Source organism: Leptinotarsa decemlineata, unplaced genomic scaffold (assembly GCF_025532065.1).
Source record: "Leptinotarsa decemlineata unplaced genomic scaffold, Ldec_3_MD MMD2_tig00000026_RagTag_RagTag, whole genome shotgun sequence".
Lineage (NCBI taxonomy): Eukaryota > Metazoa > Arthropoda > Insecta > Coleoptera > Chrysomelidae > Leptinotarsa > Leptinotarsa decemlineata.
This window is the reverse complement of record NW_027412539.1, coordinates 1,718,014-1,734,066: the sequence shown is the minus strand read 5'-3', so window position 1 is coordinate 1,734,066 and position 16,053 is coordinate 1,718,014. Positions and strand designations below refer to the sequence as shown.

At 34.0% G+C, this 16,053-nt stretch overlaps 1 protein-coding gene across 3 annotated transcripts in view; it reads left to right on the top strand.

Moving 5' to 3' along the window:
• Positions 1-16,053, top strand: part of sba (six-banded) — a 283,639-nt gene that overhangs the window by 114,207 nt on the left and 153,379 nt on the right. For all 3 annotated transcript variants that reach the window (XM_074171590.1, XM_074171589.1, XM_074171591.1), the window contains exon 4: positions 5,666-5,789. In XM_074171590.1, the coding sequence (XP_074027691.1) occupies positions 5,666-5,789 (124 nt within the window). The remainder of the gene's footprint in view (positions 1-5,665; positions 5,790-16,053) is intronic.

The following is a 16,053-nucleotide window of genomic DNA, read 5'->3' as shown; positions in this document are numbered from 1 at the left end:
ATGGATTAAGATCGGGTGATCTCGCTGGCCAATTCCATGGTCCCAAGCGCCTCATCCACCGATCGTCAAATAGTCTATCCAGTTCTGCGCTCACTTCTCTTGTGCAATGTGCAGGAGCTCCGTCTAGTTGGTACCAACAGTTTCGATAATCTTCGAGTGGCAGATTATCCACGAAACTGTCTACAGTATTCTCCAAAATATTCAGGTAGCTTCTGGATGTTGATGACTCCTCGTATATCACGTACCTCAATTTGTTGTCCATCAACATGCAGAAGACATTAAAACTAAATTTTTCTTGAAATCCGGCTTCTTTTGTGACGTGAGGATTTTCACTGGACCAATAATGACGATTTTTTCTATTGAAAATCCCTTCTCTCGAAAATTTCGATTCATCAGTCGAAATAATTTTATTTAAAAAAAGTGGATCTTCTTGAATGCGTGTCAACAACATTTCACAAAATTCTACTCTCTGTTGAGGATCTTGAGGCTTCATTGCTTGAATTTTGGTGAATTTATAATCATGCATTTTATGTCTTCGCAAGATTCTTTGAACCGATGAATATTTTATACCCAAATCTTCTTCAGCACTTCTTATCGATGACTCGGGAAATGCGTGAAAATATGCTAAGACATTAATCTGGTTGTCTTCGAAAGTTACGGGTCGAGGCAAGTTTCTTGGTGCTTTTAAAGTTGATCCAAATGCATTGAAATTGTTCTGAATTCGTATAAATTTCTTGAGGTTCATTGGCGGTAGATTCGGATACATTTCATTGAACTTTCTACATGTTCTGCTGATAATTTTGTCACACTGTCCAAAAATAATAAACAAATTCATAAGAACTTCGTTTGAATAGTTTTGTTCCATCGTTTTGAAGGTATTTGCAACTTCTGAAGTGACGAAAATGTCGATATTATTAGGAGAATGTCACAACGCTACTGTCAAATAGTAATCATGGCCTGCTTACCAAATACCGAATGGAAATACCATTCTGAAGGGACATTTTCACAAATAAATGTTCATAAGTCCGAAACTTGACTAGTTAGGTATAGGTATGATATACATAGAAAGAAAGCAAATTTCAGCAGCTTTCCGAATTTTCAATAATATACAGGGTGTTCCATTTAAAATAATCAAATTTCAGCAACGTTTTCAAGCAAACGAAAAAACTGTATTTTTTTACCACCCTGTATTGAAGTAACGGAGATTAGGCTGACGTGTGGGAAGTGTCCAAGTATCACCTAACTCCAAACCAAATTTCGATATCATAGTACTTCTTAACTAAAAGATATCGGCATTTTTAGAAGTCATGATTTTCGAAGAAAAAAATTGAAATTAATTTTTATTTCGAAAACGGTAACAGATAGGTATAGGGAAATATCAAGAAAAGTTGTCGGGCAATTGTTGGAGATTCCAAAAATAATATTATATACAGAGTGTTCCATTTGAAAAATCAAAGTTGCTACTGCTTTCTAATAGAAGCGGCAACACCGCATTGTCGAAAATATTTTAGTTGGCTAGAGAATGTCCGAATATGCCCTCCATTAAATTTTCAAAGTGATCCGTTGTCTGGTTCACCAGAAACGTCTAATGTGCCATCCACCGTGAATCAGCCTATATATATATATATATATATATATATATATATATATATATATATATATATATATATATATATATATATATATATATATATATATATATATATATATATATATATATATATATATATATATATATATATATACGACAAAAAAACATTTGTAAAAAAGTAGAAGCATTGTGGGTCATTGAAAAAGTGTCAATAAATGAATTTCGAGTATTCGTCAAAATTTTAACTGCATTTCAGTTTTCTATTTCCTTAGGAAAAACGGAAACGATATTGCCTGGCAATGTTCAGAATCCCATTAAAGGGTTATTAAAACTAATTCTCAGAGGAAAGTGTAAAGCCAAGAACCTCCTTTTCAGCTGATTACGAACCGTCATGCGAAAGACACGAAAAGAAATAGCTCCATCCCTCACCGAAATATCATTACAAATCATTTCGTGTCGTTCTTTCCGAAATATTATAAGGACGTCTCATGAATTCCAAATCGGATCGGATTGGTCTTTTTTTGTCGTCGATATCGAGTCGAAATCCCCGAGTAGTCTTTTTTACATAATGCTGCTCGATCCAATAACCCGACGATCGGAACACACCCTTCGACATCGTTTATGACGGCTTACGTTTATTGAATTAACCCCGGTTAAACGCGGCAAGATACTTGGTAAGGTTTCGAGATCGGTAAGTAGAATTTTTTAATGCAGAAGTTGACATTGATTGCAGAAGGAGTTTTATGTTAATTGAATGATCAGGACAAAATCCTATCATAAGTGATGACTTGCAGATGAAAAAAATGAATGCGAAGATACGATTCCACAAACAGATAATTCTTTAACCAGGTTTGATATAAGAGTTTGTAGTGGTGCAAGTAGGATTTGCGATTATAATAGTCTTGGAGAAATATATGGTGTTTTCGTGAATATCCAAAACTCTTCTGTGTTTATATTGAGTATGTTTTTGGTGATTCTTCTTCAAAAACGTAAAATGAATATGTGTTACAGTAAGGTCTCTTTTTTTGCTGTCCACATTGTAACAATCTCAGATTTTCTTGATGAATTCATTGAACACTTGATAATCTACTGGTCAAAATAAATTAAAATTCAAGTCGATACCAACAATAAAGGGGACCTGGCTAGATGCCGCAAGGTCAAACCCACAATATATATTAAGAAGAATAACATGTGAAATATGTAATAATTGTTATATTGTACCGACGAAATTGCGAGTAGTATATGGCAAGAACACTCTTAGGTGCACAGGAGACTATCTGCGGTGATCACTCTTGATGTAAGAAATGCCTTCAACAGCGCAAGTTGTCAAAAAATCCTTGATGAATTGAGCTTGATTAATATCATCAGAGCCTACTTCTCAGAAAGAAAGATAATACTCTAGGCAGAAAATATCTCTAGAACAAGAAAAATTAACAGCAGAGTACCACAGGGGTCAGTATTGGGTCCTACACTGTGTTCTATAATGAACTACTTACGGTGGAACAACCAACAGGAGTTACGGAAGTAGGTTGTTGTAATGCAAAAGCGATTCCGGTGGGAGAATCTCCTGACCGCCGTTTGGTGGAAGGAGCACTCTATGAAGATTAGTGTTTATGCAATCTGTACTTCAATAAGTACCAAATATATTTTATTTACTAAAACAAAATGTCTGGAATTTTGACTAATATAGGTCAGTATTGCTCGTTATGAATGTATTCCATCCTTTTCACATACCTCGGACCTCCCAAGCTGAATGCATATTCCATGGCTCCATAGCAGAATATTTTGCATAATATTATGTAAGTATTTGAGGCTTTCAAATATGAAAAAAATATTTATATAATAATAATAATAATATGTCTTTATTCATCACAATAATAAGTACAAATTAAATGAAATTCAAAGAAATGATGAATAGACGGAGTTCAGCTATGAAAGCTGCTTTTAAACCCAACCTCCATTGGTATGTATTTTTATCATTTTGTATAATATTCGGATATGTGAGAAATTGTCAAAATCTTTTGCATATGTCGTGCCCTATCACTGTCGTGTAAGAAACATGTCTTTCAACCTTTTCTTAAAGTTTCTCAATGAACTTTCTTTAAAGTCTGTAGGGATGGTGTTATACAATTTTGCCGCATTGTAGGAGAAACTTCGAGTAAATATTGCTCATTCCCAGGCATTCAATGAGCAAAGTATGTCTATTACGAGAAGTGCCGCCACTGTGTGATAGTGCAACTAGTCTTTCACGTAAGTAAGGCGGATATCCCGAAACAAGAATTCTATGCGTGAAACTAAGCAAATGGATTGCTCTTAGATATTTGAGTGAAAGCCAGCCAGAATCTCGAAAGGACGGACTTATGTGACCATACTTTCGGATACCGTAGGAAAATCTGACACAACTATTTTGTATTCGCTGGAGTCGCATCACATCTAATTGTTGTAAGGCGGGTCCGTAGATACAATCGCAGTAAGCTAATCTTGAAAAAATAAGTGTTTCACAGAGATACAACTTCAGACTTTTTGATAAAAGGTGTCTACTTGGATAAAGTTGTCTTAATACATTGAATGACGTTTTACACAGATGACTTACATGCTTCGTGAATCTCATGTCTGTATCTAACCACAAGCCCAGATTTTTACATTCATTCACGAAAGGTATTATGTTATTGTTGACACGGATCGACAATGACTCACACACAATATTTATTTTACTTTTGGGACCAAATAACATGACCTGGGATTTCTTTGGATTGATAGTAAGATTATGTGCACAGGATACATCATATAGAGTTTTGAGGTTTCTGTTAATATTTTCATTAGCAGGTGTAATATCTTTAAAGCTGAATGAACTATACAATTGAGTATCATCGGCGTAGTGATGTATTTTACCATGGAAGTCACTAATATAAATTGCAAAAAGGAGCGGACCCAGTACTGAACCTTGCGGTACACCAATTTTTTTTGATATTATTGTTGATTGGTTACCATCAAGGTAAGTTGATTGGGTCCTTCCGGAGAGATAGCTATTCATAAGTGACACTGCATTATCGGTGAAACCAAAGCACTTGAGTTTTATGCAATAAAGAAGGATCCAAGGTATCGAATGCTTTACTGTAATCAAGCATTAAGAGACATGTGAAATTTCCTTCATCAAGTGATTTGAATATGTCGTCAGTGACGAGACTCAGAGCCGTGGTAGTGCTATATAGAGGGCGAAATCCAGACTGAACGGAGGTAATAAGATTTTTTCGTTCAACGTAATCTAAGAGTTGTTCTTTAATAATTATTTCAAAGACTTTTGAGATGGCAGGAAGAATACTTATAGGTCTAATATCAGAGAACTCTGAGGGATCGTTACATTTTGCCAATGGCTTAACTCTAGCATGTTTCCGTTTAGAGGGAAATTTACTAGTCTCAATGGCAAAGTTGAAGATATATGTTATGTATTCCAATAAATGGAGCAAAACTAAATCCCACATACGAATTGTGATTTCATCAGAGCCCATAGCATTACTACTGATTTTATTAAAGTGCTTATTCACTTCATACGAGTTTACATTATGAAAAATAAACTCTGGTTCATATTTAGGATTGTAATATGTTTCGCATACAGCTATTTGACTGGCGGTTTTTTTAAATATTTTATTTATTTTAAATATTTCGATTTCTTATGAAAACTTCCACAATTTTTTTTAATCTACATGCTCGAATAAAAGGTCATGAAAAGTTTGGATTATATTTGTCAAACATTGCGTGAAGCTACTTATTTCATCACGTACAAAACTAGTATAATTGTGAATTTGCTAGGAAGTACGCACTTATCGACTAATTTCATCTTGGCTGAAGGTTTATTGGGACAATGCATTTTCAACATTTCTAATCTATTATACTATAGTTTTTAATCATTGAATTGAAAATAATAAAATTCTGAAGTGATTTACCGAGGCACAGATCTAAATTGTTTCATTGTTTATTTTGTCAAAGTATAAATGTAAATAAACAGAAAACATTATTAAAGTTATTGAACGTATTATCTTTTCACAAATTATTGATGCATTTTATTTGTTTCAGCCCGAGTAACACGGCGTTAAGTTCCCCGGAAGAAGTAAAGGAATATTTGCTTACGGCTGGAACTTGTAAGTGCGGTTTGGAGTGTCCCTTCAAATACGACAACGTGTTCAATTTCGACCCTAAGGTAAGTGGCCAGAAATGTCGGAAGTTGTGAAGATTGAAGTGAATGTTCGTTCGAATGCGAAAGCTTTCATTTATCGGATGAAAGAGTTTGTGATACTATAACCCCTAAAAAAATTTACAAAACATCTGCTGTATATAAATCTTCATCAGAATCACTTGGATGGGTGAAATGATAAATAAGGATCTTCTGATAGTAACTGCGAGTTTTCATGACTTTGTAGGATCATCGGGCAGTTGCAGTGCAGTTGATATTTGTATGTAATAGACCCCACGTTGGGCGCCATCTATGTGTAGACAATCAATATAGCATAGTCTAAGATCCGGCTGCGAGATAATTACGTTCATCGAGTATATGAAAAAAATCTATTTTTTTCATGAAATTATCAATAACTCAACACAGTTTTACTAGGATGCCTGACGAAATTTGAAATGTAACTAATAAATTTCTCAAAAATAACTTGAACTACTTGTTATTTTAATAAATTGTATTCCAGTTCAAAGGAGTCGGTTTATAGGGCTTGAAAAGTTTTGGTTGCCATGGCACGAACTTTTTCGTTCGTTACGTCGTTACGCTAATACGTTCATGACATACACATTCAACTATTATATATCAAATTGAAGCAATTTTTTTTACCATGGTAGAGTCCCTCTGCCAATGTAAAAGTGACCGCAAATGAGGGTTGCTAGCTGATAAAGATAGATTAGAGTGAAAGAAAGTTCAGACGAAGACGGTGATAACCAGTGATACTGGTATTCTAACTTTACTATGTGTTTTGGAGCTCCTATAAACTTTCTTGTTTTATTTAACTCTACTTATTATTGAAGTTGAACTGTTAAAGTGAAATATTTAAAAAATTAAGAAATATTTTCTTTGTGGTTAAAACGACAATGTGCTTAATTTTAATCAGGTTCCATTTAATAAATGTGCATCAGTGTTATTGTTTTCGTCACAAAAAAATTTAAGTACCACGATATTTTATTAACAATAGAATCTACACAGTATTCTGGTAGTCGGACCTTTTAAAACCTTATTTCAAATTACCAATATTTTAATAAAATTTTATTCAATAACGAGTAACTCAAGTTATTTTCAAAGAATTAATTGATTATTTACATTTCAATTAAACATAAGTCATTTCACTTATTCATAAATTCATGAAAAAAAACATGTGCATACACTCAATGAACATAGTAATCGCGCTGCCGGACCTCGTATATGAACCTTGATCATAGCTTACGGATCCGATGTTTTTAAGATAATTTTATCAAAATCAGGTTTCCAAACGTTTTTTCTCTCTATATAGTAAAAAAAAATTACTTGACAAACAAAAGGAAAAGAAAACATTTCCATCAGAAAAACTGAACTTTCTCGAAGGCAATAAACGAGCAAACACTGATAATAAATGTACCCCCTCCTGAGGAGCGGCGAAAACAAAGGTCGACCGATGGTGGACAAGGATCAAATCACTTTGCTGGTGCTCCCATTTCAGCTATTGATCCCGATAAAAAACGGACGGCGGCGGCTTCCGTTCACCTCTTTTCCGTATCCGCGAATGCAATCATGATTTATGGCCGAATTTAGGGCAAGAGATAAGGGGGAGATGCGAGAGAAGAGCGCGCCAATACACACACAATAGTAGTCGACTGGGAATTTATTCGTTGTTTGTTTTTCGACAATTGATTATTGATTCTGCATTCCGGGTGTTGTTTTCGTAAGGGAGGAGGGCATATCGCCCGGGGTATTCGACATGGATTTCGTAACACCGAGATTATTTTGCGGTGTGTTCGAATATTTACTGGCGGCTGAAGACGAGAGTTGATATTTTATGCGATTGTCAATTGAAATAAAATGCTAACAGTAATTTATGAAAACTACATTTGATATCAAAATTGGATAATTTTGTTAATTTCTCTTCAATTTTTTTCAAACTAACATGAAGTTGAATCTGGTGTAGCATTGAGCAAAGATTATAAATCAAGATTAGAAAAGGCAAGGTTAATAGATAAATTCGGTGTCAGAAGTGGGCCTTGCTTTTATGTTATTGTATTTTTTTCTTTCAATTCTATTTTTTTTAATATTTCAATAACAAAAAAGGCAAGTATTAATATATGTTGAATCACTGTTTCTCAATATCATAATCTAAAATTTATCCATATATGACATATAGCCAACTTGATGAAACCGTTAGTTGATGAAGATCCATAGTAATTTCATATACACCTTACGATTTGCTCTCCACAAATTTTATTTAAAGAAATATATCACATGTTTCGCTAACACTGTAGCTTTTTCGTAGTGTTTAAGTACTATAAGTTTATTCTTACTGTGATTTTTATATACCCTACGTGATCAAAATTGACACTAACTCCTCAATTACTCACTGGATCAAATTACGTGAATCATCCACAACTTTTATATACCTAAGGTACATCATAAACATATACATAAGGTACATCTAAAACCAGTGAACACATTGCGAATAGTCCTCTCGGTAGGACGATTATGGCGACCGTAGAATGGTAAAAGCGCGCGGTACGTTGCCAGAACAGATCACCCATTTTTATGAAATGATTTTTTTGCACGTGTGTTGTTGAATGCTAAATCCGACAGACTGGATAAATAACAACTAATTTGACATATGTAGTTTCAATAAAATAACCGTTTTCTATTGTCAAAGTTCGAAAGTCCTTGTTGGAAGACCCTATGAATGTATTTGAAAACTAAGAAGTCAGCTATTGAAGATATATAATTAATTGTGTGGCTCTTGGAATTTACAATAATTTGATTCTAATCTAGATATCTCGTGCCTCTAATGTATTTCTGTACTATACGAAAGCTCAAGTCTACAGAGTGTAGGCAAATAGTCCGGATTGCTATCGACAGTGAATTACTTAGCAACAAGTAGTGCTTCTGCAAAATTTATTATTCATTTTTAAAACAGTTCAAGAAAAATGTGATTATTTCAGTTGGAATTATTCCTATTATGTTTCCGAGATATCTTGTTTTCATACGCTTTGTGAAGTTGATCGTCAGCTATTCATACTAATGAATAGCTGAATGATTGCGAATGTTTTTCACCTTTGCTGCAGTGTATCTGTTTTTCTTTCGAATATTTATTATAGTACGGTTTTGTTTTACTGATCTGTGAATATCAGCATAAGTCACATTCGTTCGATTTGATATTTTCACTATTCCTTCTCTGATGAAACTACCCTTATTGTCAAATTTTTATAAGCAAACCCTTAGTTTCAGTTCATCTGACAGTTGGGAAACTTTTAAAGCAAGTCTGAATACAAAGAATAAATTACTTTTTTTGGGTTGACTGGGAGCCGAAGCTAAACGAAAACGACAACGACCTACACCGTGATATTAATTGGAAAACAAGAAAGCGTCTAAAAAGGACCGATGATCCGGTTTGCTCTCGCGTATTTAATTAGTTTTCCAAATTGCAATTTTCCCCTAAATCCTCTTTTCGCTCGATGAACTCACCTAACTTTACGAATTAGAGATAGGAGGAATATTAATGAAAATTAAATATAATCCCTTCCAGGATTTCATAAGAGCCCTTTCGATGATTAAGGGGAAAATTAAAAGACATACTGTTTCAATAACAGACTCGGAACAGAGATTAATTTGTTATCTCTGTAGCATCAAAGCGAAATTTCTCGCAAATGGCGAGTTCGTCCGCTAATTTACCGACAAATCTCAAAAGAATTTCACTAGTTCGGACTTCCATTGTCTATTATATAAAATGATTTGAAATCCCTGAAACAAGTAAAAAAGAATAATTAAAAAAGAATAGTTGAAAATAACAATTATATTAAGCAACAATAAACCTGAAATGAAATGATAGTACAATAACCTACAAGTAAAAATATAATAATTGAATAAATAAAAATTAAAGAAATGCAAAAAGAAAATAATAAAAATAAAAAAGTGTAGAGATTCCAAGTCACGTTAGTTCACGACGTTTCGATTGTTGGTATCTACAATCGTCTTCGGGTGATGACGTCATCACCTTCAGATTCTGCGAACGGTCTCATTATGGCTCTTAAGGTGGCGATTGGTGCCTTTACAGAGTCACCAATCGCCACCAATTAGAATGTTGTATGTCTTGGTTTCCGGACTCAAGTCTCTCGTTTCGACCTTCGTTCTCTTCAGTGGCTCGTGCTACCTTCTTTAAGTGTGGCAACAATTTTACCTCGCGGTGAAAATTTTTGTCGTGTCTTTCCAGTTTTTATGACCTCTTGGTGTGAAATATATCGTCGGTTTTGTCTTGATCCTCTCGAACATTTAATTTTCAGAAGTCGCCACGGTAAATCTACGACCAACGAATTCCCGATAGTTTATCTCGAATTTTCCTCGCAGCCAACAAGATTGCGAGCCATTAATCTGGGATCTAATTGAGAAACAGATGTTGTTTATGTACCCGCTAAATACCGCGAAGTTTACTGCATCTACCACCGAACGTTGGATTGATCGTAAAATTTATCGGCAACATTTCACGGGTTCGTATGTATGTGCTGCTGCGCTGGTTTGTATTAGTTATTAATGGCCAAATTGAAGGGAAGGGGCTCAATCTGCAATGGTGGAATTGGTGATGTTTGATTTTCGTCATAGCAAGCGTTGATTCGATAATGACCAATTCCTGTAGTTTTATTTGTTATGCTGTTGCTCCATAAATGTTTCTCAGAATTATTCAAGAATTTTCTTTATTGGTCAATTTCCTGATCAGGTCCCGTACCACAGATGTTGGTATCCCCACCTCTGGTTAGGGTTCATATATGGGGTTGATGCTACATGTCTGTCATTCTTGAGTGCCCTAGCACCCAGCATAGAATCATTTGCCAATTATTTCAGTTTTTCTAGACCAGTATCGATACATCAATGGCTTCAACATCACACTGCCAAAACAGCGATTCCAGCAACACTAACAATAGTGTTGATGGCTTTCGAACACTAACAATATGATACCGAAATGATATATGATACTGAAGAAAAATGAATCCAACACTAAACTGCTTCCACAAACCAGAACTGCAATTTAGGAAGCATCATAACTAATTTCAAAGAATATAATATCCAGAGACCAGTGTCGCTCAACACGCCCTAGTGGCCAAAATTGAGATCGGTAAATGGCACTAGACGTTTGGAAATTTCAGAATATGTGGAAAGTGACAAATATTCCATTCACTGCTTTAATTAAAAAATACAAAGAAATAAATCACTAATGCATGACTGAAAGTGAAAGTTTACTTATTTAGATATAAATAGACGAAGTTGCAGTTAGTTAGAGTGTAGTTCATCTATTGATTACGCCAGCTTGATTGGCGAAAAACGCGTTATGTCGTAAAACTGACAGGTGTTTAAAAAGGTTGGTCCATATTAGCTTGAGAGTACCCAAGTCTTCAATAGAGCAAGACATAGACATTTTGCCATTTATAATATGGGTTGTGATTTATATAACTTAGAAACTTTTCCGTGATGAAATATTCAAATAAAGTGCGACCGTATTTGTTGAAATTACCCAACATCGTGAAGGAGAACCCTTACGCGGTACTTTATCCATATTAAACATGGTTCCAGAATATTTAACACAAGTAAGACGAATCGTACGCCATTAATTTCACTCACTACACTGACTGTCCTCAAACTGTTTATCGTATATTGCTAGACGATATGATGTAGTAAGAGCACTATTCACAACAGATATCTTCAAGAGTTACTATTTCATTGATTTTCAACAGCCCTAGATGCATTTTTGAAAAATCAAAAACGCCTTTACAATCCATATTTCATGTTAATGTCGCTAGTTGAAGTCGTCCCTGCCCTGTCATCAGTATCGGTTGTAATTTCGCTGTATACGTTACGTCTGGCAGGTCATTAATATTGTATCATTTCAATGGAGTATTATTTGATATTCGTAATAAAGCGATTCAGCCTGAAGGCCGAAAACAAAATCGTCGGATAAACCACACAATACGTTTCCAGAATTCAATGAACACAGCGAGTCGTAATCATCGATAATGACATTCCGGCTGGTTGATTCCCGGCGAATAATAATAATCGGATAACGGAACTGATAGACGAGGAGATTTCCCCATGATATTAAAATCATAATGATATAAATTTGTGATCCTGTCGCAATTGTCATGTGACTCATTTTGATTTGTTTAAATTCATGAGATTGTTGAACATTCGTTAGATTTTACAGAAATTGTAAATATTTTTTAATTCTTCAGGCAGTATTTTACCAGGCGTCCACTTTTGAACCGTGAATATTCGAGAAAGTGATTTTTACCGAGCGTGTAGATGTACATAGATTATTGTTGTTAGTTGTGAATCATGTGAATTGAAAATGGCTTGTCAATTTTCATATGTATTGTTATATCAATTGATAGGTGTTGAAAATTAAAGGCAAGTGTTGCACCAAAACTTACATCCAGTTAAAGAAGTTGTCCAACCATTTGTGCTCTCATTTCTTTGATAAAAGGTGAAGTTGGACCGCTTTGATCCGATAAAAATGAATTGGGCATATGTCTATATAAGCCAACATTGATAATTGAAATATTGTCATTGAATCATTTCGAATCATTTCATTAGTTCGGACTTCCATTGTCTAATATGATATAAATTGATTTGAAATCCCTGAAAGAATCTGTAAAAAATTAAAAAGATTAGCTGAAAAATAACAATTTTAATTAGAAAAAAAACTGAAATTACAATGAAATAAAATACAAACAACAACCAAAAAATAAAAAATTGAACTATTCAACACGAGATGAAAATTAAATTGATTTGGAATCTTTCAATTTTTATTTTTCATTTCTTGTTAATATTTTTTTTTTATTTTCATCTCGTGTTATTAGTTCAATTTTTTATTTTTTGGTTGTTGTTTGTATTTTATTTCATTGAAATTTCAGTTTTTTTTGCTTAATATAATTGTTTTTTTCTTTTCAGATAATCTTTTTAATTTTCCACAGATTCTTTCAGGGATTTCAAATCAATTTATATCATATTAGACAATGGAAGTCAGAACAAATGAAATGCACCACGAAACATCGTCAACCACCTTCATCAGTTAACTTTTTTTATGGGAGTAAATATCAATATTTTGTACTCATCCTTTGTATTCTGGAATCATGCTTTATTTTGTACTTTTTTCTATTTTTCATTTCATTCCCCAATCGTTATTTTTAATACTTCGACACGTGTTTCGATCACCAAGTGATCATCTTCAAGAGGAAGATTGAACTGGAAAAACTTGCAAGGCTAACCCTATTTATCTATACAGGTGTACCATACAGGTATATCACACCTTTGGTGTCTTGAATTAATTTTAAAATTTTCCTTATCTATTAATTTTACAATATGTCCTTATGTAATACTCAGTTGAATTTAATATTCAAAAGTTATAGCAAGATCCCAAGCTGAGATCTTGCACAGAGAGGAACATTGGTTCAGAAGAAAATTCAAGGAAGCCGCATACATGTTGTCCAACAACGTATTCAGCCAGGCCAGCGTAGATATACGAAACATATGGAAACCCATCATCAAACGAAAAATGACCAACTCCCGCCAAAACGGTCATCTCTCACGGAATCAGTGAAGCGGAAAATGGAAAGTAGAGAAAGTGAAAGTATTTCAACGACCTATAAAATAGTCATCTCTCGGAGGAATCAGTCCAGTCATCACCCGAAGACGATTGTAGATACCAACAATCGAAACGTCGTGAACTAACGTGACTTGGAATCTCTACACTTTTTTTATTTTTTATTATTTTCTTTTTTCATTCCTTTAATTTTTATTTATTCAATTATTGTATTTTTACTTGTAGGTTATTTCACTATCATTTCATTTCAGGTTTATTGTTGCTTAATATAATTGTTATTTTCAACTATTCTTTTTTAATTATTCTCTTTTACTTGTTTCAGGGATTTCAAATCATTTTATATAGTAGACAATGGAAGTCCGAACTAGTGAAACTAATTTTTCTTCATTTTGAGTATTTCAATATTAAATTCTACAAAAAGGATTTGAAGCTTTTTATCTTGTATTAATTATCTGCGAGTTTGAGGGTGCCTAGAAGATGACAGTACTACCAACTGTCGAAAGCGATCGCAGATAATCAATAGAAATATAAAGCTTCAAATCCTTTTTGTAGAATTTAATATTGAAATAGATATATGTATATATATGTATGTATATATATATATATATATATATATATATATATATATATATATATATATATATATATATATATATATATATATATATATATATATATATATCAAGCTGTAAAATGAAATAAACAAACACAGAAAAAGAAAACATATTTGTTCAATCAAAAAAAATGAATGAAAATAATGATTTTCAAAAAAATAGGATTTCCCAAAAAATCAATTGACTCACAAATTTTTCAAACAATAATGAAAATTTGAAAATAATCACCCTAATGTATTTTTTGTCAGTGAGAAAACGAACCAAATGAATACTTCATTTATGTTTTTGAACGTTTGATTGTTCATAAATGAATTGAAAATTTTTTTTTTCAACTTTTTCATCGTGTATCTTCTGTAAAGTCTTCAAAGAATAGATCCACGAGAAAATATTGGGATTCGATTCCAATATTTATCATGCTTGTAAATGTGAACCGCCAACTTTTTTCACAGTTCAATTGAAACTATAAATATGGGCGCCACAGTTTCGGGAGTGAACTTTATTTTTAGAAAATTTTCTGTTCTTCAAGGATCGTCTTTTGAATTTTGATTATCTGCTAAATTTTTTGAGATATTCGAACTATTTGTTAGCACAACTTGGTTCACATCGTAAATTATTCTTTTAAAATTACGAATTCAGTGACCCCTCGATTATAATTTTTGATGAAGGCAAACAAAAATTTTGTGAAATGGCACTTGTGAACCAGACTGAAATGATTATTGAGATGTCAATGACCATTAACATCACCCTCAACATCAACCCTCTAGAAGTCGAAGGACTAAGACTAAGGACTAACGAGGTCTTACCTTTCAACGTGTGATTCCTAACACGGGTTGGGCGATAGCAAGTGAAAATCGAGTGTTCAGCCTTCGGCTTGAACCATCGACTCATACATAGGTCGATTGACTGAGTTAATAAAGCACCTACGTCGAACCGCCCGGCTACCGACCGATGCGATGCAGCAAGGATATAATACACTCCCATACAAAGCTTGTAAATGTGTGTAAAATTCACTTTTCAAAGGCATCCAGAATGAAACTTGAATTGTACAATGGAAGTGACCAGAATTTTGCGAATCATTTCTATAACTCGTATCACAACCCGCATACATCCGAGTGTTTGGCTTGAGGCTGCGTTCCTCGCCTAAATTTCCCCTCGAAACAAAGCACGAACGTTCGCGGGTATATTGATGCGTATCAAATGTGCGCCGGTGTTTTTCGGTGACAGAATGTGCACCGTCGATGCTTTCCGCTAATTAATGGTTATTAGTATTCGTTTTCGACGATATCAATCAATCGCGTGCGGCGCGACGTCAACAGACGCGGCTTGAGAGCTAATTAATTCTATTGACGCGCGTCCCTAATTTACACGTTGATTGAATTTTCGCATATTGAATCGCTCGTTCGCTCGTATCGTTCTATGAAAATGAATGAAAACGACAAAAACCGCTGAGGATTACAAATTTGAAGTATTTTTACGTTAAGGCCGGCCGTACACGGTACGGCTGTAGTCTAGCCTCTTCAGCTACAAAAATAGAATGCATTATTTCTTGTAAGTGGGGGATTATTCAGATGTGGCAACTGAAAAAAAAATCACATTTTTTTCCTGGTAATTGTTGTCCACAAACTATAACGCACATGTTGAGGCATGTTGGAGATTAAAAATATGCTTTTTATGATGATTTTTCGTGCCCGTATCAGCATTCGCTAAACATCAAATTATTTAGAGAAGCAGGTGAATTACGCTCCACTTTGAATCATACAAAAATTGAAAATATGGACATATCAAAATGATAAGGTATTGTATGCCAAAGCGTCAAAAAATTAAAAAATTGTCTTTGCTAGTCACTGCATGGACCAAACATTTTCTATATTTTTTTCTCTTATTCAAAACAACAACACAAACACATACAGTATCGACAAAATCGATTTTGAAACTAATGTTGAGCAACTATTCAATTGGCAGTGTGCGTTTGTAACAACAGCGGGCAACTTTCAACCGACAACCTCCGAGACTGGAAAGTTGTCAGTGTGCGGCTAGC